This window comes from Anomaloglossus baeobatrachus, chromosome 10 (assembly GCF_048569485.1).
Source record: "Anomaloglossus baeobatrachus isolate aAnoBae1 chromosome 10, aAnoBae1.hap1, whole genome shotgun sequence".
Taxonomy (NCBI): Eukaryota; Metazoa; Chordata; class Amphibia; order Anura; family Aromobatidae; genus Anomaloglossus; species Anomaloglossus baeobatrachus.
The window spans coordinates 15,932,085-15,954,760 of record NC_134362.1 but is presented as its reverse complement, the minus strand read 5'-3'; the positions used below and the strand labels follow the sequence as shown (position 1 = coordinate 15,954,760).

At 44.1% G+C, this 22,676-nt stretch overlaps 1 protein-coding gene across 4 annotated transcripts in view; it reads right to left on the bottom strand.

Annotated features, from left to right (window-relative positions):
• Positions 1-971: 971 nt before the first annotated feature.
• The window catches only part of ANO1 (anoctamin 1), a 197,200-nt gene continuing 175,495 nt past the window's right edge, over positions 972-22,676 (bottom strand). For 3 of the 4 annotated variants that reach the window (XM_075326423.1, XM_075326421.1, XM_075326425.1), the window contains 12 exons: positions 21,582-21,659; positions 19,175-19,249; positions 17,528-17,729; positions 17,173-17,284; positions 15,466-15,523; positions 15,138-15,238; positions 14,903-15,048; positions 11,770-11,922; positions 8,478-8,530; positions 5,229-5,413; positions 5,039-5,144; positions 972-4,290 (listed from right to left, as the gene is read on the bottom strand). In XM_075326423.1, the coding sequence (XP_075182538.1) occupies positions 4,030-4,290; positions 5,039-5,144; positions 5,229-5,413; positions 8,478-8,530; positions 11,770-11,922; positions 14,903-15,048; positions 15,138-15,238; positions 15,466-15,523; positions 17,173-17,284; positions 17,528-17,729; positions 19,175-19,249; positions 21,582-21,659 (1,530 nt within the window). In that variant the 3' untranslated portion in view covers positions 972-4,029. The remainder of the gene's footprint in view (positions 4,291-5,038; positions 5,145-5,228; positions 5,414-8,477; positions 8,531-11,769; positions 11,923-14,902; positions 15,049-15,137; positions 15,239-15,465; positions 15,524-17,172; positions 17,285-17,527; positions 17,730-19,174; positions 19,250-21,581; positions 21,660-22,676) is intronic. The other variant, XM_075326424.1, reaches the window with a different exon arrangement.

The following is a 22,676-nucleotide window of genomic DNA, read 5'->3' as shown; positions in this document are numbered from 1 at the left end:
TGAGCCCAAGAGCACAGAAAAGTGAAGCAAGCCCTGGAAAATGTCAAAGTGAAGTAAGCCCAGGGGAACAGAAAAGTGAAACGAGCCTAAGAGATTGGGTAAGTGAAGCGAGCCTAAGAAAATGGAAAAGTGAAGTGAGCATACGAAAATGAGCAAGTGAAAAGAGCCCAGGAGAACGGAAAAGTGAAGAGAGCCTAAGAGAACGGAAAAGTGAAGAGAGCCTAAGAGAACGGAAAAGTGAAGAGAGCCCAGGAGAACGAACATGTGATCGTAGCCTAATAAAATTTTCATGTGAACAATCTAAGAGAATGACCACATGAACGGAGCCAACAGAGAGAACAACATGTACACCGGGGATGCAGGTGCTAACCAGCATCAGAAGAGAGCCCCTATTTCACCTTTCCTATGGGGCCTCTTGATCCTTGTGTTCTCCCTTTGTATCTGAGATACCAACTGTAATTTCTTGAAGGCACAATGAAAAATGAAGGGTTGTTCACCACATTTGTATATGACTCGATGAAGGTTAGACGTGTCCTTGTTCATGGCCGAATATTCCTCTAATTGCAAGCCCTCAAACTCAGAAATGATCTCTGCTTATAGCAGGAACGTATATGGAATAGAGAGGGCCCCAATAACCAAATCAAAAGTTGGTGCATGCAACAGTATCATTATAGTCTACTTTCCTGGAATTTTTGGGAGGATCCTGGATGGTCCACCAGACCTCCCAGAAAAGTTGGCAAATCTCCTTGGGTATTAAGTCCCAGCAGTTTTGGAACTTTGCTTGCGGCAGACATCAGGGCACGCTCATTTCTAGCAGCACGAAAGCTTGGTGGCCTGTAATAGAGGGTTCAGGCAGGTGACCAAGGGCAGAAGTTACCAAGTGTGTACAATAACCAAGGGCAGAAGAGTCCATTCCTTTTGTCTTCCATGCTGGGTCCCTCTCATCAGGAATAAAAGATCAGCACGCGATCTTGTAGAATTGCATATTTACTTTATTATGAATAGGATTTAAATCATTTTTCTAGAATAGATTTATAGAGATTTACAACTTTTCTTAAAAAAACACACAAAACATTTAAAAGGAACTCGACTAATGACTTAACACGCAGCCTCACTCTATGCGTCAAGTCGGTAACCGTGTACATTCATGCTAGTCCTTCTTCCACAGCGATCATCGGTGGACGTGGCCTGCGGTTACACAAATATGCCGGAATGTGGAATGTCATTGTACAGAAGACACTGGACGGTGAGAGCACCAAGGGTTAATTCACAAAAAGGTGAAGACTAATGAAGCGCGTCCCAAAAATAATGACCTCAGTGTGGTAGGATTGTTCTGCCGGCTGTAGTGATCCACCGGTTCTTTTGGCATTAAAAAGGGGCCCCGCCATAAACATATATAAATATAGGATTGCTGGGGGTCCAACCACTGGGACCACCACCAAATCACAAGAACGGAAGTCACAAAGTCCTCTGTGTGAATGTAGCGGTAGTGAGCGCTCACTGTCTATAGGAGTGGTGGTCACATGCTGGACGAGGGTCTCCACAGTCCGACACCCAGCAATCATACATTGTTTATAGGACACAGGCGAATAGTACATACCTCGAAAATCAGTAGAGTAGAAAAATATGGCTGCTTTCTACCAAAAACAGCACCACATCAGATCATGGGTTGTGTCCGGTGTTGCAGCCCATCCCCATTAGGACTATACACAACCTGGGGACAAACGCGAGGCAGTTTCTGTAAAAGAGCAGCCATGATTTCATGTTCTCGGACACTTTGAGGACCAGTTATGAGACTGGACAATCCTCGGATGTAATGGTGACTTTGTAGACAGTTCTGGCTCGGTAACAGTCATGTGTAGATCAATATTAATTTTTATTATTTAACATTTATATATAATTTATTCCGTATTACAGCATTACAATTCCACATATCCATCCCTCCTACAGTCAGGGTAGATGGTGAGAAGAATGATTGCACCATCTGCTGCCATTGACCAACAAGACCCCTTTCAAGACGGTCCAAACCTTGGCAAGTTGACCGCATGCTCCTCTATCGGTAAGGTCCTGTATAGCCCGCTATACAGTCAGGCTTCAGTATCCATCCTCTCACCCTTGTATGAGATTCCAGGGAAGGACCCTTTGCAGCTTCTAGTAGGGTATCATTTTTGGGCCACGTTTCAGTCTTGGATAACACATATGAGGAGCACCGGTTACACCGGAGGCGGGGGCATTCACAGAGTAGACAGGACCGATTGCTTATGAAATTTAGGCCATTGGTGGTCCTCTCTATGAGGTGGAAAAACTATTACACCCCACCTGCCAAGCGTTTAAGTTTTACAACAGTTGGAAATCATCAATTGAGAAAGTGGTGACGTATTTGATGTTGCAACCGGGTGTGGAGGGTCTGCTTGATATCTATTGCGTGAGGCCAACGAATAATAATAATAATATACCCAGAGTTCTTCCTTACATAAATGTGCTGTCCTGTAGACCTCACAGGATAGGTAATAAATGTATAATTGCTGGTGGGACTCCCGATAATCATGAGAATGACCCCGTGTGAATGGAGCCATAGCGGGCATCATGCGTGACCACCATTGCCTAACGTTAAGGTCACACGTGCTCCACCTTTCTGTTTACGGAGTATTTTGAGCCTTCCTTTGTACCAGTGGTCAAACATTTATCGTCTATCCTATCTGGACCCTCAATGTACCCAGATCACATATATTATAAGAAACATGGACTGAGGAGGTCAACGAATAATCCTGAAATTTACCCAGAGTTCTTCCTTACATAAATGTGTTGTTCCGTAGACATCACAGGAAAGTTAATAAATGTATGATTGATGGTGGGATTCCCAACAATCTTTAGAATGACACCGCGTGAATGGATCCATAGTGGGCATCATGCTTGACCACCGTTGCCTAACGTTAAGGTCACACGTGCTCCACCTCTCCGTTTACGAAGGATTTTGGACCTCCCTTTGTATCAGTGATCAAACATTTATCGTCTATCCTATACGGACCCTCGTAACGTACCCAGATCACTTATGTTATAACAAAGTTGGACTGAAAACTGCTTACAAGCCCCCCCCCCAGCCAAAAAGACCAGAAATTTTAGTGTTACCAATATTTCATAGAAGTAAACCTCAGGAGCTAGCGGGAAGACTGAGGGGCGGCTCACAATCCATAGCACGTCATAGGTTACACCGGGGGGGGGGGGATTAGTCTCGTAGCCAGAAAATGCTGATTTACAAACAGGAATCGATCAGTTTGACAAACTTTGCATCAATAAATAGATTATAAAAGTTTCATAGAAAGAAAAAAAGAAAAAAAAGGGCATTTTTACATTGCATAGATAGGCTCTAAAAAAATATCTTCTCTGCAATTTTAACCCCTGTAGCGCTGAAGGATAGGCTCCAGTCCGACAAAGTTAAGAAAACGCTTTTCCGTGTTCGTAGAACCGGTGCAGCATAACTCAAAGCTGGAGGGTCTCACCAAGGTCAGGTTTGGCTATTCAAGGAGAACTCCAATAGTCATCGATATATATATATATATATATATATGTTTTAGGGCAGTCTGCTCAGGAGGAATGTCAGCAACGAGCTGTCCGTACCAATCCATGAAGTCGCGCCCTTGTCCCGTCCAAGCCTTATTTAAAATAAAAAAAAGACAGATGACCAGCTTATTGTTATGCTACTGCTTAAAGTGTCTGCAAGACTCCCAAGAAAAGCTGAAATGTTCCACAGGTGACCCAGCAGAAGGCACAATTTACCCAAGACAGAGGAAATACATTCTACTGCTATTGTGTAACATGCAGTCGGTGACACTGAAGTCATCCAGCCCGTCAAGAAATCCCCTGTCGCGCGGCTCGTCCCCAAGTGTAAGGTCCTCCGGCCACACAAGGTGGGAGCCAAGATAGGCTGCACAAACAGCAGGCCAAACGCTCAAGAGTGAAATCTTGGATGACCTTTCTATCAGTGGAATGAATTTGCCCAAACGACGTGTCCTCCGGGTATAACTTGCTCTACACGTCTACGCGGTGCGAGTACGCAGAGGTTGTGCTCCCCGTGTTGCTGCGGGAGAGTCTGGGGCTTTGGTTGTTGCAGTTTTCGCCTTTTTTCTTATCGTGCTCCTTCCAGGTTTCCAGCATTTGTAATTTTCCCTGTTCCTCCTTCAAGAACACTTCAACCATTAAGACTTTCTCTCTGTGGATCTGTTCGCTGATGTCTTTGGGAATGTCTGGGATTATCCAGTCTACAAAATCGCTCATGAACATGACCAAGTTCTGTAACAGAAAGAGGGAGTCAGACAAGGAAAGAAAGTGCAGATCTGGTCACAAAATCCAAAATAGGTGGAATATTCTACTCCCGCAACTCAGCTCCTATTGAAGTGAATGGCCACTACTCAGTGTACGATGATGAACTGGTGATGATTATATACATTTAAGGCCAAGGACAACTTTGCATATTTTTCCCCTATGGATTTTACGTATTTTGTGAAAACATTTCTGCGATTGGATTGTCAGCTTGCATGAATGTTGAATACATTACAAGCTGCTTGATGCTGTTCAGCCTCATTCCAAACGCCTGAGTTCACAGCCGCTCTCTCCTCTCCTGAATATGCATCCAAGCACAACCTGATTTGATTCATTGGTTTTGAAGCTAGATGCATGTTTAGAAGGGGGGGCTTTAAACTAAACCGACTGACAGAATTAAGATTGGATGACGATGCGCAGCTTGCAGTGTACTCCAATTCATGCAGGCTGCAAAAAAAGTTTTCATTAAACCCAATGGCTGAAATGTTTTTAGTCAACATTATAAAATCAATGCACTAAAAACTGAAGCTCCCGAGTCCTGAGCATCAATGCAAGATCTATAGCCAGGACCTGGGCGAAAAAGGTTACCTCTGCACCCCCTATAGTTACACCCGTGTCATTGTAAAATACCATATTAAATAGCATTATACCAGGAAGCCAAATTCTAAATCTTACTTATTTCTTGTGGACAGGCAGGCCACCTATGGCCGAAACGTACCTGGAAAACTATGACAAAAGCCAATCTTGCCGCCAAAACAGCCCAGAATTCCTTTGTGATATCGTATTTATTTTCAGCCCACGGCGCTTCCCTGTAATCCTTGTATCTGGATAAGAAAACATTTCCAATCAATAAGATGCATCCATAAGTACACGGGGACTGCAGAGGGGACCGCACACAGCACAGCTACCTGCATATCTCCACCGGGTATCCTACGTCCTGATCAATGTTTGGACCGGTACCAGGTTTAAAGTCACTGACATTAAAGTAGGCGAGTGTGTTGTTGAGAAAGCCATGCATGGTGCCATCAGGACTGTACATGTACAGGTACACGAGGCGTGGAATGAAGTCAGAGGTGAATGAGATCACAAAGGCCTGAGTGGTAATGACAAATGAGATGCATTAATCAAATGGCAAAAGTACGAAACGTTTTGCACATATTTGGCTTCCAAAAGTTATGAAAGGTTTTAAAATAAGCGGACATTCCTCATGTCTCCAAATCCAAAATCTATAAATGAGGGGTTCATCAACAACCACAAGTGATTAATACAGGACTCTGCACACCCCCTTACAGATCCACACATCGCCACATGGTGGGAAATAATTCAGTGCTGTGTAATTCTTTACTTCCCCATGTGGTGGCGCTGCACGGAGAACAAACACATCACAGGTGATCGCCGAAGGTCCAAGCAGCAGGAAACCCTGTGATCAGCAGCTGTTAGGGGATTTTTTTTATTGTATACATTTTTTTTTTATCAAAGTGGACACAAGAGAAAGTGATGAGCGGGCACTACCATGCTCTGGTGCTCAGTACTGGTAACTAGTGATGAGCGGGCACTACCATGCTCGGGTGCTCAGTACTGGTAACTAGTGATGAGCGGGCACTACCATGCTCGGGTGCTCTGTACTCGTAACTAGTGATGAGCGGGCACTACCATGCTCGGGTGCTCTGTACTCGTAACTAGTGATGAGCGGGCACTACCATGCTCGGGTGCTCAGTACTTGTAACTAGTGTTGAGCGGGTACTACCATGCTCAGGTGCTCAGTACTAGTAACTAGTGTTGAGCGGGCACTACCATGCTCAGGTGCTCAGTACTGGTAACTAGTGATGAGCGGGCACTACCATGCTCAGGTGCTCAGTACTGGTAACTAGTGATGAGCGGGCACTACCATGCTCGGGTGCTCAGTACTGGTAACTAGTGATGAGCGGGCACTACCATACTCGGGTGCTCAGTACTGGTAACTACTGATGAGCGGGCACTACCATGCTCGGGTGCTCAGTACTCGTAACTAGTGATGAGCGGGCACTACCATGCTCGGGTGCTCAGTACTGGTAACTAGTGATGAGCGGGCACTACCATGCTCGGGTGCTCAGTACTGGTAACTAGTGATGAGCGGGCACTACCATGCTCTGGTGCTCAGTACTGGTAACTAGTGATGAGCGGGCACTACCATGCTCGGGTGCTCAGTACTGGTAACTAGTGATGAGCGGGCACTACCATGCTCGGGTGCTCAGTACTGGTAACTAGTGATGAGCGGGCATTACCATGCTCAGATGATCAGTACTGGTAACTAGTGATGAGCGGGCACTACCATGCTCGGGTGCTCAGTACTGGTAACTAGTGATGAGCGGGCACTACCATGCTCGGGTGCTCTGTACTCGTAACTAGTGATGAGCGGGCACTACCATGCTCGGGTGCTCAGTACTTGTAACTAGTGTTGAGCGGGTACTACCATGCTCAGGTGCTCAGTACTAGTAACTAGTGTTGAGCGGGCACTACCATGCTCAGGTGCTCAGTACTGGTAACTAGTGATGAGCGGGCACTACCATGCTCAGGTGCTCAGTACTGGTAACTAGTGATGAGCGGGCACTACCATGCTCGGGTGCTCAGTACTGGTAACTAGTGATGAGCGGGCACTACCATGCACGGGTGCTCAGTACTCGTAACTAGTGATGAGCGGGCACTACCATGCTCTGGTGCTCAGTACTCGTAACTAGTGATGAGCGGGCACTACCATGCTCTGGTGCTCAGTACTCGTAACTAGTGATGAGCGGGCACTACCATGCTCGGGTGCTCAGTACTCGTAACTAGTGATGAGCGGGCACTACCATACTCAGGTGCTCGAGACTCGAAACTGGGCTCAACACATGTACAGAGTATAATGGAAGTCAATGGGAAACTAACATTTTTCAGGAAGATTTTCCATTATGCTCGGTACTCCAGTTGAGCCTATGCAAACACCCAACCCTGCTTGTTTCAAGTACCAAGCCCCCGAGCATGGTAGTGCCCACTCATCACTAGTTACCAGTAAAGAGCACCCGAGCATGGTAGTGCCCACTCATCACTAGTTACCAGTACTGAGCACCCGAGCATGGTAGTGCCCGCTCATCACTAGTTACTAGTACTGAGCACCCGAGCATGGTAGTGCCCGCTCATCACTAGTTACCAGTACAGAGCACCCAAGCATGGTAGTGCCCGCTCATCACTAGTTACCAGTAATGAGCACCCGAGCATGGTAGTGCCCGCTCATCACTAGTACCAACCAATCATCAGAAACGATATTGCTGCAGTTTTGGATAAAAGCTAAACTTGTGAACCCGTGCAGATGATCCCATCCCATGGATCGCCCTTTGCATGTAGTTAGAGCACTTGCAAGTCCGAGGACAGTAGGAAAAGCAGTATATCAGGGGGAAGAATGTAGCAGCACAGATGGTGTCTTGGCTATGAAAACGTATCTGTTATGTGGGAACACATGAAAGCGATATTGGGATATTTATGAACGTCTGGAGAAAGAGGAGAGCTTTAGCGGAGGCGCAGCATGTGGGAACCCCTGGATTACTATTCCTGATTGGACACACCACTGAATGTCCTAGTATGGACTGAATGAACACTTATTGACAACAACATGCTGAAAACCTAACTAGTGAAACGCTGCACAAAGTATCTGACACTTGCAGCTCATGAATGAAGACCTAGGTCAGTACACTACAAACTAGTGGGGTAGGGACAGATATGGCGATCCTGGGCCTCATTTCAGCTAGGGGCCAGAGTAACATCTGTAATTCTGTCATTATACTGTCCCAGAAAGAAAGAAATGTTACCCATAAGTCAAATCAGATCTCATGCTTTGTACTGACGAGGGATAACACCCCGAAACACGTCTCTGCAAATAGGATAAAAGCCAAACCAGAATCCTAAGTCATATGACAAGGCTTGTTAAAGGGTCGATATTGACTTTTAAGATTGATACTTCAAATTGGTGGCGCTAGAGTGCAAGCCCTCGTCCTCTCTGAAGTCTCAAAATGCGCAGCAGCCTATTCTACCTTCAGCTCTATTCGCCTTCTTTTTTTCTTTGTAGCTGGATATGACCATTACAGTATAATTCCTCTGCACTGGGGTGACAAATTTTCATATAGATAAAATGTGAGGTCACTTACGTTTATGATCACTGCAAGCTTCCCAATTCCTCGCAGAATATTATACCAAATACCTGCAAACACAGAACGGCAAATTACTCACAGATGCATCAGGACCCTCATTTATGTTTATGACTTAAAATGTACAGATATTGCATTGAGTTCTTATGCAAATCTCCAATTCCCATGCAATGAGGGAAGTGTAAAAATACCGGCTTCCTGCTTTCACCACCAGGGGGAGCTCCAGAGATTACTGTATACTGGGAGTCTAATATACAGTATGCAATAAAGCCCGGAGCTCCCTCTAGTGGTAACAGGAGGCAGCACTCAGGTAGCACAGGTTATCAATTAAAAAACACAAATAAAGTGTGTGTATGTTACTAGAGAAATAAAAAACAACACACACACAAAAAAAAAACCTTTTAAAAGGGGCCAGTCTCAAATTCCCCATAGCGGCCACTAATGCTCTGGATTAAAAAGACAATCTTGGTAAATGACTGGTAAGACAGGGGGATTTTGTGCAATTCTTGAGTTTGGCAAATAGACATTTAGTGTCTGGATCAGAGCTGGGCAAAGTGCATTCCATGGAGCAAGACAACCAAAGGGTTCAAATCAGTGGATTTAAGGCCGCACTACACCCTCCCCATCGGTCTGCCACCCTATGTCACCGCTATCAGCAGGATGCAGCTAGCAGGGAGTACATTGGTGGAGGAGGGGCCGCTGGTGCCTTCTTCCACCAATCAGCATTTGAGACAGCTGTGCGGAGGTCAGTACAGCCGAGCGGCGGGGAACTGCAGAGAGGAGAGTATGTGGCTTTCTTTTCATATGTGTATGAGCGTATACTGTATACAGGGTGCTACGTTGGAATTATGTATATAGAAGGCTGTGTGATGGTCATATTGTGTATAAGAGGTATGTGAGGACTCATACTGTATATATAGGGCTGTGTGTGGAGCTCATGCTGCATATAGGGGACGGTGTGTGGAGCTCATGCTGCATATAGGGGACGGTGTGTGGGGCTCATGCTGTATATAGGGGACTATGTGGGGGCTTATACCATATATAGGCGGCTATGTGGGGGCTCATACTGTATATAGGGGCTGTGTGTGGTACTCATGCTGTGTTTTGGAGGCGATGTGGGGGGCGCGTACTGTATATAGCGAGTTATGTGAGGGCTCATACTGTATATAGGTGGCTACATGGGGGCTCACTCTGCATATAGGGGGGCTCAAGCTGTATATAGGGAGCTATGGGAGGGCTCATTCTGTATATAGGAGGCTATGTGGAGGCTCACTGCATATAGGGGGGGGGCTCATTATGTATATAGGGAGTTATGTAAGGGCTCATACTGTATATAGGAGGCTATGTGGGGGCTCACTGCATATGGGGGGCTCAAGTTGTATATAGGGAGCTATGTGGGGGCTCATACTGTATATAGGTGGCTATGTGCGGGCGTATACCATGTACAGGAGGCTATGTGGTGCTCACTGTATATAGGGGATATGTGAGGGCTCATACTGTATATAGGAGGCTATGTGGGAGCTCACTGCATATAGGGGGGGATCATGCTGTATATAGGGAGCTATGTGAGGGGTCATACTGTATATAGGAGGCTATGTGGGAGCTCACTGCATATAAGGGGGGGATCATGCTGTATATAGGGAGCTATGTGAGGGCTCATGCTGTATATAGGAGGCTATGTGGGAGCTCACTCTGCATATAGGGGGCTCATGCTGTATATAAAGAGCTATGTGAGGGTTCATGCTGTATATAGGCGGCTATGTGGGGGCTTATACCATATACAGGAGGCTATGTGGTGCTCACTGTATATAGGGGCTATGTGAGGGCTCATACTGTATATAGGAGGCTATGTAGGGGCTCACTCTGCATATAGGGGGGCTCAAGCTGTATATAGGGAGCTATGTGAGGGCTCATGCTGTATATAGGAGGCCATGTGGGGGCTCACTCTGCACATAGGGGGGCTCAAGCTGTATATAGGGAGCTATGTGAGGGCTCATACTGTATATAGTGTGCTATGTATGGGGCTCATGCTGTATATAGGTGGCTATGTGGGGGATTATACCGTATACAGGAGGGTATGTGGTGCTCAATTTATATAGGGGCTATGTGAGGGCTAATACTTTATATAGGGGCTATGTGAGGGCTCATACTGTATATAGGGGTTATTTGGAGGCTCATACTGGATATAGGGAGGGCAGTGTTTGTGCTCATACTGTATATAGGGGTATCAGCATACTTCATTCTGCTCAATATTAAATAATATAAAATAATTATAATATGTTAATATTGAACAAAAGCAATTTCGGCCTATTAGTTCGGCTTCCACTTCAGTCAGTGTCTCTCATGGGGCCCCTCTGGATAATTAATTGCCTCCTCCCCACCCCTGTTTTGGACTCCGTACCAGGCAGCACGCGGCAGGGTCTAGAGTTAATAGAGGGTAATTACAGCAGCGCTGCAGATTCTGGAGAACCAAAGTGTAACTTGCAGAAGGAGATCCGGTCTGATAGCGTCACACTTTATTAATAGCCGCGGGTGCAAGTTATGTAGTTTACTTCATGTCAGCGGAACGGCCAGATCCGACAGTGACGGACATTCTCCTATACATATGTCCTTACAGTCTGCAGCTGGATTTTGCCTTCTTCAGGGGTGTAGTTGGGGAGGGGTCATGCAGGACATGTGCCCACGGGGTGCCGACAAACCCATCACCAGGGTATTTAGATAAGGAACTGGGGTAATAAAACGGGGTCTTTGCCCGAGTCCATCTGTGTGTGGTTTATATCCCCCGAATAGACACATGCTAGCATAGTTATCTGCACAGCACTAAGTGTAACTTTTATCAATGTTGCACGGCATAGATGCCACAGGTCACCATTTTTTTTTTTAACCTAGATATTAATATTTAAGCCCTCCCTTCTAGGAATTAAACATTGGATAAATGTGACCTCTCTGTTCTAGGTTTTCATTTCCTAAGTGTGACTAGCCCAAATTTTGTGGGATAGCTTCCCAAAACTCAGGACAATCCTGGAAAATGTAGTACAGTTTTCAGTCACAAGATAGAACATTGGGCATTTCTTGCCTGGTACTTCATTTTTTTTCCCGACATTTTGGACTTTTTGGCTTCAAAACTTTTTTTTTTGGGGGGGGGGGCATCAGATTGCATGAAATCGGTCTAAATAGCTCCACGATCTATTTATGTACTGGATACTTCCGGTGCCGCATTATCACACCTATATTCGCCAGTACTTGGTGCCGACCATATCAGAAGCACCTGCACCGTTATTTTCTGCCTTACCGATATCTTTTCCTCGCACAGCCACAGGTCTTCTCAGCTCCGTGATGAATTTCTTGGCGTCCAGTCTGATTTCTATGATGTTGTTCAGCAAAGCAAATAGAGGAGCCAGAGGGAAAGAGGCAACGAACAAGGTGACGAATCCAAACTGGATAACTGCAAAAGAGAGACAAATACTGTTAGATAAATATGAACTGAATTAATAACAACATATACATGGCTAAATTAAATAATCACTGAGGGAAACACAACCTGGGGTTCCCACAGGGGGGGGTGCCTACTTCAAAAAACATTGTAAACAAGGAGAAAAGAAGAAAAATGGCACCAGAACGTATGCAAAAAGTAATAAATTTTATTCACATAAATATGCAAAGATATACAATATCAACTCGTCATGAGAATAAATAGTACAGTGTCAAATGAGACAAAAAATTGAGGGAAAATGAAGTCACCTGGGGATGATGGATGCAAGTATATATAGAGCACAAAAAGGAAAAGGTAAAAGGTCCAACCCGTCGCCGTAAAGGAACCCTGAGGGGGGAGGGCCCAAATGGAATGTATAGGAATGGGGTTGAAAGATAGTATATCACTAGAGTGTGTAGATCCAAAAAATGGGCCCCTGAACCCCAAGGTGAAAAATGGTCAGGGTTACCCTCCACAACTAAATGTAGTCAAGAGTAAATGGACAATAACCAATAAGCAGGTAGGCAGAATCATCAGAGAAAGCATGAGAGAGTAGTATCAACCAGAATAGTCGTAGGGCAATAAAGAGGAGACTAAAATGTTGTATGTAATAGACAATTATAGTCGTAAAGCCGAGAGGTGCCGGTTAGCACATAGACGGCTAGTTAAGAAACACACAATCGGGTCCTTATGCCCAGACTGGTCGTGGAGCTAAAGAGAAAGGCAGGAATGCCGAAAAATTATCCCATAGAAGGATGGAAATGTGGGAAGACATATGGGCAGTAAAATGAAATTAATGTACAGCCTGACTCCAATGAGGGGAGGTATAACCGGACAGAAGAAAGAGAAAGTGCGAGTAACCAAAGTAGTCTCTAAAATAGAGAGGACTAGTCGTGGGGCAGAGAGAGGGGACTGGATGGAGAGTAATCGTCCTCCTGCCGCCACCTTCCTCCACTCCTTCAGGTAGTTACTGTTCTTTTTACTTCTTCACCGTCTATACCTCTCTTAGGCTCATACGATCAGTTCGGGCATAGATATCCGACTTTCTCTCCCCCTTCCTGATACTGGCCGCTATTGTGCTGTTTTGCACCTCTCGGCTTTACGACTACTCATTACTCTCCATCCAGTCCCCTCTCTCTGCCCCACGACTAGTCCTCTCTATTTTAGAGACTACTTTGGTTACTCGCACTTTCTCTTTCTTCTGTCCGGTTATACCTCCCCTCATTGGAGTCAGGCTGTACATTAATTTCATTTTACTGCCCATATGTCTTCCCACATTTCCATCCTTCTATGGGATAATTTTTCGGCATTCCTGCCTTTCTCTTTAGCTCCACGACCAGTGTGGGCATAAGGACCCGATTGTGTGTTTCTTAACTAGCCGTCTATGTGCTAACCGGCACCTCTTGGCTTTACGACTATAATTGTCTATTACATACAACATTTTAGTCTCCTCTTTATTGCCCTACGACTATTCTGGTTGATACTACTCTCTCATGCTTTCTCTGATGATTCTGCCTACCTGCTTATTGGTTATTGTCCATTTACTCTTGACTACATTTAGTTGTGGAGGGTAATCCTGACCATTTTTCACCTTGGGGTTCAGGGGCCCATTTTTTGGATCTACACACTCTAGTGATATACTATCTTTCAATCCCATTCCTATACATTCCATTTGGGCCCTCCCCCCTCAGGGTTCCTTTACGGCGACGGGTTGGACCTTTTACCTTTTCCTTTTTGTGCTCTATATATACTTGCATCCATCATCCCCAGGTGACTTCATTTTCCCTCAATTTTTTGTCTCATTTGACACTGTACTATTTATTCTCATGACGAGTTGATATTGTATATCTTTGCATATTTATGTGAATAAAATTTATTACTTTTTGCATACGTTCTGGTGCCATTTTTCTTCTTTTCTCCTTGTTTACAATAAATATGAACTGGTCAGATTTGAAAGCTGAAATATTGGTGATAAGGGGTGGAGATACGTTTAGGAATGCAGGCGCTAATGTTCCATCACGTAAGTAGCGTGGCGTTAGTGCCAAAAGTCTTCTGGTTTTAAAACCTTTACCTTGCTGTATGGATGTGAAATATTTTTTTTTGCTGCTTGCATGCTGCGCGATACTATTCAGTGTCAAGCCCATCAGACTTCAGTCCCTCAACTTACTCTGACAGCAATCTAAGTTCAAGCCTAGTAATGTCCAGGTTTTTTAATTTAATTTTGGTATATACTTGACTTTTTTGGTTTACTTGCATGTGTTTTTTTTGGGGATTGGAGCAGCTTTCAATGTATTGTATTACATGCAAGCTGAAAAAGCAAAATGGTAAACAAACTAATTACATTAATGTTGTTTTCCTATAAATGTAAACAATATAAATTATACTATGGAGTTTATAGATTTGGTTTACTTGGACTTTCATATTTCCTAAGAAGCAGTGCATTATAGGAGCAGAAATTACAGAAATCACATTTAGTCTTGGGCTGGTAGGTCACGTGTCTGACAGCAGATAACTGAGTTGTATCCTTCTCGATGGAGAGAGATATATAGTAGTTTTTCAAAATAAAAAAACAAAAACTAATTTACAAAGTTACGTGAAAAAGATGTAAAAATCCTAGAAAACCGTTTTCTAAAATTGCCTATCACTATGTAACAATGGCAGACATCCAGCGCCCCTAATTGACCGCATTATCTGTATAACTAGCCCCCTATAGAGGTTAAATGAGCAGTTTAGCATTAGACAAACATTGTTGCTTTCTTCTGGAAACAGCGCCACATCTACCCACAGGTTGAGTCTGGTATTGCAGCTAAGCTCAATTCACTTCAATGAAGCTCAGCTGCAATTCCAGATACAACCTGTTGACAAGTAAGGCGTCGATTCTGGAAGGCAGAAGCCATTTATTTTTCCATAGCACATCTATAAAATAAAATTCCGGACCACAAGTCTCACATACTCATTTCCATATATTCCGGAGTGAGACCAGCAAAAGGTTCCAGGTCATAATCCAACTCATAGCGTTGCTTCCTCTTCAGGTGCTCCTCATGACCCAGGTACGTCTCTCTTCTCAACTTCAAGTATCTGATCAGCTTCTTCATCTTCCTAGAAAGACCAAGTATGGGACAGTCAGCGCATTTGTTTCAAGGGCCAGCTGCACGTATATGGGTTAGGTCGGCTAACGCAGCACTCACGGGATTCCTATCTCAAAGAGGTTGTTCTGGATCAGCTGTTTTCCCAGCATGATGATGCTCAACTGGATGCACAGTTCCATCAAACAACCACCAGGGGCGCACTGTAAAAAAACCCCAAAAAAATGTGCACGTAAATGCATAGCCATTCATGCAAATAGAGATTGCAAAATTTGCAATGTGCAATCTTTGGTGGTGACATCACTTCTGGCTTGAGACTCAACGCACCCCGATGCCACTAGTGTAGACCCCCTGTCCATGTGTTCTCCATCCAGTTCCCAAGAATACCTGATCCCATCAGCTGATGTCTCATTTCTCTTGGGATACGTACCTCTTCCATTCTGAAGGAGCCAAAGATGTAGAGGTAGTCTCCGGGACGTCCAACAAACCTAAGGAGAAGAGGAGACGCAGAGTCTGTTAGGCTTCCATTCTTTACCTATCGGCACAATTGGAGATTGGCATGTGTAAAATCTGGCTACAAGGCTAGGAAATTAATAGCTCTGAGGTGGATGGGAGATTCAAATCCAACTGTGCGGTCCTGGGTTAAACTCGTCAATGCAACCATAGTCTATGAGCGGGTGGTATATTATAATAGGGGGTGCCCGGGAAAATTTAACAAAATCTGGGGTTTGTGGAATTCTTCTCCAGACACACTTGCGGAGGTTTGAGGGAGACTATGCGAATAATGGTGGTTCCCGCTAGATGTTGGGATATGAAACACTGTCCAATGGTATATTGAGATATAATAATGCAATGTGGCTGTTGTTCTTCTTTCTTTTCTCCTTTTTCTCTTCCTTTTTCTATCTTGTTTTCAAAATGTGGTCATGCTGATAGAGCTGTTCTTATGCTCAATATAAAATTAGATATATATGCAAATGATAAGAAGTTTGGATAATAACATTGTTCTATGTTAAGTGCTAAAGATATTATGGACTTTATATGACTGTTCATTGTTATATTTAAATATTACTTTCTATGTACTGAGCTATCTTTATATGGCAAATGTCAGTTGTACCATGTTTGAAATTGTTAATAAAACGAAGTTAAAAAAAAAAAAAAAAAAAATCTGGCTACAAAAACCACGTCGGGATGATCACTGCTCATCACCGGCTCAAAAAGGTTCTCTTCCTTTTGGAACCTCCAGTAATGATTGGTCAGGAAACCTAACAGCAAGTGTTCAATTCCCCTGCAGCTCCCCCACAGGTGAAGTGAAGTATTGCATGGTATCCTTTAAAAAAAGCAAAGCAACAGGCTGCGGAGTAATCTAGAGCAAGATATTCCCTTGGTTTGAATAATTGACATCGGTCCTCAATAAGGACCCCTAAAATTAAGGCAGGGAGGTAACAGATATTGATGGTTGGGTCCCACTTTGTGATGTCTTCATGCCATAATAAGACTCCCGGCATCTACAGCAAAACATTGGACTCCATTTTCCCACAAAAAGGCACTATATAGAAGAGCACTGCAGAACGTACGTTCCAATATACAAGGTCCCTGCAAATTACCCCACAAAGCTTGTAGAACGTCAATTCACAATAAGACCCCTACAAGCAAAACCTGCCTTTGACTATGCAGCGTCCTACTCGGGAGCCTTCCTTTGGAGGTATACATTGAGAAATCTTCCCGACATATAGTTCTGGCGAAAAGGCACTAATGGAGATTATATTTAATATATATTATATATATTTTATTTATTTAATTTAATTTTATAATATATAAACACACACATTATATATATTTATATACACACACACAGGGTGGTCCAAAAGTATGTGGACAGTATGTGTAATAGGGTTATCAAACATGGTGTAAAGTGAAACTGACTCATTTGCCCTTAGCAACCAATCAGATTCCACCTTTCATTTTCCAAACAGTTTGTGAAGAATGAAAAGTGCAATCTGATTGGTTGCTAAGGGCAACTGAGTCAGTTTCAGTTTACACCATGTTTGATAACCCTATTACACATACTGTCCACCTACTTTTGGACCACCCTGTATAATTAGAATATATATCACAGCAATATTAATACTTTACTTACCGCCCCTTGAAAAAAGCGACGTAAAAGATGGGCGTGTATGCATTGACAAACTTCAGAAGGAAAGCCTTGAATATCAAACGTTCTTCAAAAGTCTTATCTGTTTTGGGAACCTCTGTCCAGAAAAAAAAATAATATAAGAGTTGGCTGAAAGAATAAGGAACCAAGATCCAGGCAATCTGTGGTGTGTAGCAGGACGTGGACCTTTCAGATCTGGATATTGACCCGTCATTAGTCTCAGATATCCACATTCAGGAACATCTCATCTCATACTGCAGGGCTCCAGCTGCTGTAAAACTATAACTCCCAACATCTCCGCGCCGGCGTAAAAATGCACAGAGTGTATATAAAAACTCACCTATCTGCGTGAGCCACCGCGCTATGCAGCCATACACCTCATCCAGAATCAGAATCACCACCAGGTTAATGATGACGGCGGTCGCAGTCACAGTCACCCTGACGTTGGCTCGGGCAGAAGGGTTGGAGCTCATGGCCAACGCAGCCGCAGTGGAGACTCGATATACAATGACGCCAAAGACTATGGCAAATGTTAAACCAATCTGGTGAAGAAAGCCAGGAAAGTGTTAGAGGTGTAAACTTTATGCATCTTGAAGATTTCCACCCCTAGACCATGGTCAGATTGGCCCTCCAATGCACCAGAAAATCCTTTCCATCATATTAATGGATCATATTCTGTGAATGCAATGGTGGCAACAGAGTATGCAATTTGGGCTCATTTCATATGTGCATCATGACTTCTGTGATACCTAAAGAGTTGTTGGATCAGTCATATGACAGATACTAACGGTACCCAACAAACACCATTGGTTCTTAATCCGCTTGGGTGGTCTTCCTCCACGTTTTCTGTGGCACCCTGCTGCATCCCACACAATACTTGCCGGCAAATGTCACAACTACCAGCCAACCCAACCAAAAAAATTGGATCTGTACATATTTCATATACCGAAAACGTGCCAACTCTTTTAGCCACGCATCCAAGTGGTTTGCAATTATGGTGCACAAAACTTTGTGGCTATGCTCCTATCCTTCTCTTTTTACTCAGGCTGCATACTCTCTATGGCCAGAGACATCCTCCCCAAATAAAGGTGTATGAAGACATATGGGCTACGTTGTATGATAGAGAATCATGCCCAAGAAACTGGAGATAACCAAATTGTTTGCGGAAGCCTGGTGCAGACAGGAGCCCTGCAAACCGCCTCCTACCTGCTGCCATCCTCGGATATTTCTCTGATTTGTAGGCCTTGGGCGACATTATTGCAAAAAATGATCTTGCACAAGACTGACTAATTAAAAGATGAGCCAGGAATAGTAGGAGTAAGTTCCCATCTGGTGGTCATGGACTACTGTTGTCAAAGGGCCTTGCTAATGGGTTTGCTCATCTCTACACAAAACTTTTTTGATGGGCTGACTTCCAGGAGGCTATGGCGGCTCTTCTAAGAGGAAAAGAAGAAGTGGGGACCTACCGGAGGTTCCTGGGGAAATGGGAAGTATGGTATAGAAATAAAAGGGACCTCACACTCTGATAGAGCCAATTATCCCCAGAGTGACGGCTCTGGCCAGACACCCCTATGACACCCAAACCTGGAGGCCATTAAGGCCCCAGTCCCCTTAGTAGACCTTTGCATTAAAATACTTAACCCATCCTCATCATACGAACAGTTGAGACTACTTGAGGACCATACTTGTCATTTCTCCTGAAACTAAAAAGGAATCTGCATGGGGGGCGGGGGGGACGACACACATGTAAAATGGAAGATGAGATTCAAGAAGGTTTCTTGTGTTTAACGCCAGGATTCTCCGATGATGGAGTCCTAACATCCAAGTGCAGATTACGGGGGCGCAGAATATGTAGGAGCTAAATACTGAACTTCACTTCAGGAATATGAAGTCACCAAGAATATGTCTCTTAGCAAATTCATCCCAAATTGTCACTCGAAGTTGAAAAGAACGCTTGAGGATTAACCATTGGGATGCTATGACTTACCATGAACACAATGCCAACCAAGTTTGTAACGTAGGCCGGAACTCTGTCCCTCCACGTCAGCTTCTCTTTCTCAGTCTAAAATGCATTGAAATAAAAAGCAAAAAAACAGAATACAGGATCACCACTCATCCCTGAGAAGGAAATGCAAGGGTGGACAAGTTTTCAATGTGAGGACACACACGGGGGGGAATGAGGAGTCACTGAAACCACAGGCACAAAGGTGTCAGTGTCCGGACGTCACATCTGTTTAGTGATGGACAAGGGAACCCAGTGTTGTGTAATAGACAAAAAAAAATTCTCAATATTTTTTTTCCACATGGGCTTTTTCCACAAACTGAGTCCGACTGATAAAGAACAGAAGGAAACGCTGGAGGTCGTCACAGGGTCTTTAAGACAGACTCTGGAGAACGTGGACTCTCCAAAGAGAAGAAGGAGTAAAAGACCAGGACTAGCAAACCACAAATTCTACAAATTCTAAGAGATGCGTCATTGACATAGCTGGGAACATCACACCTATCGCTGGGCATTATCTTAACTAAAATAATTTGGTAAATGGAAATGTTTTATTATTTTTTATTTTATTTTTTTAAATATTTAAGAGGCTATATTAGGGCATTAGTCAATAGAAAGGAGTCCCCTCATTAGTCGGAGTGGCTACAGAGAACCAGGACGCCCAGGTCTCATTTATCTAAATTTCTGCTCACTAATACTTTGTTTTATCTGTGGAGGCGCTGTAGGGAAATGTACTGCCATGATCCAGGTCTGTATTGGCCGTTGTGGTTTGATTATTTCACCCAGCTCATGTCAGGGATTAACTCCTCCCTGCCTCACTCCGGTTTCTGGGACACTATATCCTGGTGCTGCGCCTCCGGTTCAGTGCCAGTGATAGTTTCTGCTCTTCAGCGTGTGTTACTGGCTCTGGTGCATTACCTAATCTGTCCTGCCTCACAGTTACCTTGTTCTGACCTGCACTCTCCTCGTTCGTCCGTCTGACTCGGTCCCTAACTACCCGTTCTGTCTACTGTCTACCCTTCCCTGTCTGTCTTATCCCAGTCCCGACCTGTTTGTTCTCCTCCCTTGTTTGTACTTGGACTTCTCGGCATTTGACCTGTATCCTCATTCCTAACTTCGGCTCAGTCTCTCCCCTCTGTTGCACAAGTGACTTCCCGTCTTTTGACCCTCGGCTATCACCTAACCACGATTTGATTAACCCTGTGCTATTGACGAGACCTCCTGCTGCTGACCTGGTTTACTGACTACTCTACTGCAAACTGGTGGTTTGCCTGCTAACTGCACTCTGAAGCTACACGGTTTGTAGCTTCAGGGTCTCCCTTAGTACAGTGTGACATGGAACATTTATTTTTCTAAGCTTGTCAATCAAAATGGGTCACAAAGTTGGTGTGTTAAGCCAGAGTCACATCGTGAGTGACTTGAGCGAGGATGGAGTTGCATCACCGGGCATGGCCTGTAGCTCTCCGGACAAGAGTTACATGAATTGCTATGTAGTTGCACGCTCCCCTCTCAAGAGCGGCAGGCCGTGCTGGGTGATGAGATTCGATCCTCGCGCGAATCCCTCACAACTGTAACTCTGGACGAAGGTACATTAACCAGGTTATATACTTTGTGGGTGTCCCCTGGTTAGATCAAACAGGACTTAATGGTCTCCCGAATAGGAAAGACAATGTGGGAAATGTGCTTCCAAATTGGAAAAAAGTACTGAAATGCCAATCAGATCTGGAGCAAACTCAAATTGTGCCTTAGTGGCTCCACAAAGTGAAAGGAGCTCACCATAGAAAGTTTTTTCACATAGGGATATTTTTTTTCTGTTAATCACCTTTAACTGAACATCTACTTTAAAAGGAAATCGCAACCATTTCTTTTTTTCACTAAAATTAGATGTTCACAAAGAAATTACAACCATTTCTCTGGATAACGAGCAGCGGTGACTCCGTTCTATCTCAAAGTTCCCAGTGATGTCAATGGGTCAGCACCAGCAATGGGAAATGTAAGCAATGAGCCGTAATAATGGGGTTATGATAATGTATGAGACGAGACAAGACAACACAAGACCGGGTCCCTCGTGCATGGTGCAGCCGGAACACAAACACAAAACACAGACATTTTATGGGACGTGCAGCGAGACGTCGCGACGAGGAGCCATGCATCGACTGGAGGTGGGTGAGGAGGGAAAGTGGACACTCGGGTGATGTGAAAATGAAAAACTAAAGCAGCCCGAGGGGATCATTAAACAGCTCCAGGCCATAGGTCTCGAGGCTCGTCCCGCCTCAGCCTGGCATTGGGAGAACTCATGCACTCACAATAATCCCCTCAGTATGCGATACACAATAAACCAAGGTGTCTGCTCAATAATCATTTCTAAACCCGGGAAATTGGGTGTAAAATGTACCAATTTCACCCCGGCCATGGCTGTCTTAACTCTCTGCCTCCACTTGTTTGTGTTGTCCTCAGGAACAGGCTGATGCTTCTGAAGGCATTTGGAGGAAACAAAAAGGACCATGCGAGAGCGTTATATAGCATCGATCAATCAGCAGCAATGAATGAGATACAATGTAAGTGTGCAATGCCCCGAAATATCACGGGCCAAGCCGGCAACAAGATACACACCCAACGATTTGGACAGCGCTTTTTTTTTTTGCTTAAATTTTTGGACTCTATAGTTATGTTATTAGCCTGTACACTCCTCTCTGGTGAGGTCTGCCGAGGTCACAATTTAAAGTGAACCAGGTCAGGTCCAATATACACCCAGAACTAAGAGCAGTTCTGGGTGCATATTGCTAATCCCTGCCTAAATGTCTCTGTATCTAGCAGCATAGATAAAGAGATCTTTAGAAAAAGTCATTCTAATAATAATAATAATAATAATAATAATAATAATAATAATAATAAATAATTATATATAAATAATACATAAAATATATTTTTATATAATTATTTTATATAATATTATTATTTTATATAATTATATATAATATTATATAATTATTTTATATAATTATAAAATAATTATAATATAATAAAAAAAAATCCTTTATCATATGCTAATGAAGCATGGGCTTCAGGGCTGAACCAGGGACTAGTCACAATGGCATTCTGTCCCCCAACTAGTCCGCCCTCTTAGCATGGTAGCACGCCCACAGGGGCGTGCCAGCATGCTATTCAACGCCCATTGGTATTAGGGGTGATGCACGTACCAGTGTCTGTTGTCACAGCATCAAAAGCGGGGTTTAGGGTAGTGCGCATGATCAGAATGCCCAGCAATTTCGGTCATGTGCACTAATGAAGGCGGGTGTACGTGTCTTGGCTTCAGAGAGGTCTACTGCGCACGACCGGAAGTGCCAGGGACTTACCAGCACACTGAGCCTAAAGCCAGCGTCATCAGCGCTGACAAGACACAGGTACACGTGCCACTGCCGATGACGCTGGGCAATGAATAGTATATTAGCACACCCCTGTGGGCGTGCTATCATGCTAAAAGGGTGGA